The 3,269-nt window shown below is 35.3% G+C and overlaps 1 protein-coding gene across 1 annotated transcript in view; it reads left to right on the forward strand.

The window, feature by feature from the left end:
• LOC110447903 (proton-coupled amino acid transporter 4-like) overlaps positions 1 to 2,803 on the forward strand; it is a gene marked incomplete at its 3' end in the record, with an annotated part of 12,291 nt that extends 9,488 nt beyond the window's left edge. Inside the window, exons 3-5 of the mRNA XM_021493888.1 lie at positions 81 to 169; positions 541 to 633; positions 2,719 to 2,803. Of these exons, the coding sequence (XP_021349563.1) occupies positions 81 to 169; positions 541 to 633; positions 2,719 to 2,803 (267 nt within the window). The remainder of the gene's footprint in view (positions 1 to 80; positions 170 to 540; positions 634 to 2,718) is intronic.
• Positions 2,804 to 3,269: the final 466 nt, after the last annotated feature.

Here is a 3,269-nt window from a genome sequence, read left to right on the forward strand (position 1 = left end):
AGTGGCGGGCTTGTTATCATTGTTATAATCATTCTAGAGTGGTAGTGGCGGGCTTGTTATCATTGTTATAATCATTCTAGGGTGGTAGTGGCGGACTTCTCTTCTATGGAATTTTGGCCGAATTAGGAGCTTTGATATTAACAGGATGTACCCAGCGTCTAACTGAAAGGTATTGTTGTTTTAACATTTAAGACCTTACTGTTCTTTTTAAAGTTCATTTATTAGCTATGTAGTGTAAACATCATCACATAATAACATCATTGCTTTTACTGTTTACTGTGTTTATAAATAGAAGTTTTTAATACAGAGGCTTCACAGGCTTCCTCTCAATATCCCGAAATCCGTGATAGATGTCGAATGAGCAACTTACAACATCGAGAGATGTAAGTCGATGAAGATTATGGTCAAATTTTACGGATACAACCTGATCCTAATGGCAATGTACTTATTCATTTTGAGATATGAATATATGCATTTCATATATGCTTTACTATGTGCCATATGATTTCGTTGCCATTTGATGTAAGTGCATTTTCACAGAACTGGTCAGAAGGTTGGAAATATAGGAAGTGTGTTGGAGATGAGTATGAAAGTAGGACCTCTTTGTGTACAACATCACGCCGGAAAATTAAGGTCAGTGCCAATGTTTATACTTCATTCTAAGATTGAATACCTTCAATGCATGGGGGGAAATTATTTTGTGAAATGTTTGTTTGTTTTGTTTTTGTATTGTTTAACGGCCCATCGACAATGTGAGTCCTTTAGGGCCAACAATACTGTAAAAAAGGCATTCACGAAATAAACACATCAAACCAAAACTTAATAGCTTAAAATATGTAACGGATTAAAGAAATACTTCAGTATCGAACAAATTGGCTGCACAATATATCATATTTTATTGTAAAGATCAATAAAGTGTAAATAGTCACATATTAATTGCACAGAAACTGTATCGAAGAATCTTTTCATAGACGGTACATCATAAAATCTGTCACGTATTTGTTTGAAATCAGCGCATTCAATCATAAAGTGTTTGACTGTAAATGACTGATCGCACATATGACAATAAGGCTGGTTTTCCCTACGCAAAATGTAACCATGTGCGATGTAGGTATGGCCTATGCGCAGTCGCGAGACTACAACCTCCTCTCTGCGGTCCGCTCTATTTGTTGCACTTGAACCCACATTAAGTTGAATTGCAAATAACATTTTTGTGAAATGATCATGGAGATAAGCGCGTAGTATAGATAGCATAAGTCATCATATCTAAAGTTATTTGACAACGGTATGGAAATACGGAAAAATATGTATGTCTCATCCAATTATAACCAAGTGAAAGTCTGTCAATTATAGAGCATTTTATCCGTGAAATGAGTTAGAACTTATTGGTATTTAATTAACGAGAAAACTGGATGTTTATAAAGGCAATAAAGAGTTCCACTTCAGACCATTTCAGTATATTTGTCGTTTTCAACAGTTTTATCGTTGGCACTATCTCGGGTCTTCATTTGAGGACGTAACATTACTTGGATTGAACTAGATTAACATGGCGGGTGTTTTCGATGAAGGAGAAAACGCGTACCCTTCTGGAACATGTAGTCTCGCACTCATTGTACATCTTTCATGTACATATTTCCTTCGTTTATTACCTGCCATAGCTTTATCGATTTTAAGTTAGAATTAAGGCTTTTTTCACTCTCCGTTTTCCCTGATCTTTTAGAAAAGGTGGTGACTCTGCTAGTGGAATATCAGTCCACGAGGCTTTGCCGTAACCTTGTATCTGGAATTCACCTTTGCACGGTTGACCTGAAATACTATTTTTATCATATAGTTTCCGTTATAGCAAAGCGTTGTTAACTGTAACTTTTTAAAGAGTCTATATACGCTCCTTTCTGTTTTACTGTATGTTAAAAATACGTTTCAGAATAGTTAAGGAATGGCCTTCTATTATTTTTAGCTTTAGTGCCTTTGACAAGTCTCTAATTGTCGAAATGACCATGTGATGCAGTAAAGTATTTGCTGAGTTTAATTTGCATCCACAAACTAAATTGTAAACAGGCACTTCTTTCTTTCTTTTTTCTATTAATTTATTCTCTTCCGCCACCCCTGAGGTCGGGGATGGCGAAAATAATACACCTGCTGTTGCCCACGGCACGTGTGTCCTCTAATTGGGGACGAAAATGCGATCGACATGAATCTGCTGCAACAATTCGAATATTTGGGATCTTTGTATTTCTCTATACTTCTAACTGAATTCTATTTCCTAGAGCCTTAACTGGTCCACCTGTTGTCAGTATACTATCTTTAATCTCCCTGTTTAGTAACTCGGCCATCACGAAAGACTCTAGCTCGCCAAGTAAATTGTCTTTCTATGACACACTCATGCTCAGTTCTTTATTTACAGGCGTTAATGTATGAGTTAACAACGGGTCGTTGAATTAAATTGTGATAATTATCAGCAATTCTTAACTATGCTGGAAGACACTTTTATTTAGTGTAATAATAGAAAGTGAAAGTTTTGTTGCATATTTTCTAAAAATAGTGTTTTTTATTATAATAATCCCTTCAAAAATGCGGAAGGTAATGCAAAAGCCTCCCAGGGAAGTACATTTCATATCTGTGTATGTTATCATTTATTGCCATTTTCCATGTTTTAGTTGAGTTCTTAACGATATGGTACCGCATTGCTGACATTATTCTCGCTTTAATGTGTTTCAGAGTTTTCATTGACTGTTGTATATTTGTGTCTTATGGTCTGTACATGCCTGATCTGATATCGCTAATGAACCTCGTTGGAAAAGATGTAAGTAAGCACATGTTTCCATATAAAAAATAAAATATAAAAAAATGAGTTTATCTACAAAAGGTTTTCATTAAACTGAAGAACGCAAAGATCTTTTGTTCATTCTTGAGCACTCTTCCATCAAATAATTTCTTATATCAGAACATTTGGGTGTTCACACACTACCATACCTCAAATTGAAGAAATTTCTTCGTTCTCTTATTGTGGTCTCTTGCTCTTCCAAAAATGCGAACGACGATATAAACATTTATGTGGAAAAGAACAAAGGCGAAAATGATATACACTGAGGATGAAATACATACTGAGAATGATTGAGTTCCTGTTTGACATCAACTTTCTTTGGTTGGGTAACAAAAAACCTTGCAAAGTCCGTCAATTTCTCTATAAGGTATATGATTTATAATGTCTCAAAAAACCCATTGGTGGTATATACCCTCAGAAATGTTAGTTAATGACACTACAGTCT

This window comes from Mizuhopecten yessoensis, unplaced genomic scaffold (assembly GCF_002113885.1).
Source record: "Mizuhopecten yessoensis strain PY_sf001 unplaced genomic scaffold, ASM211388v2 scaffold3649, whole genome shotgun sequence".
Lineage (NCBI taxonomy): Eukaryota > Metazoa > Mollusca > Bivalvia > Pectinida > Pectinidae > Mizuhopecten > Mizuhopecten yessoensis.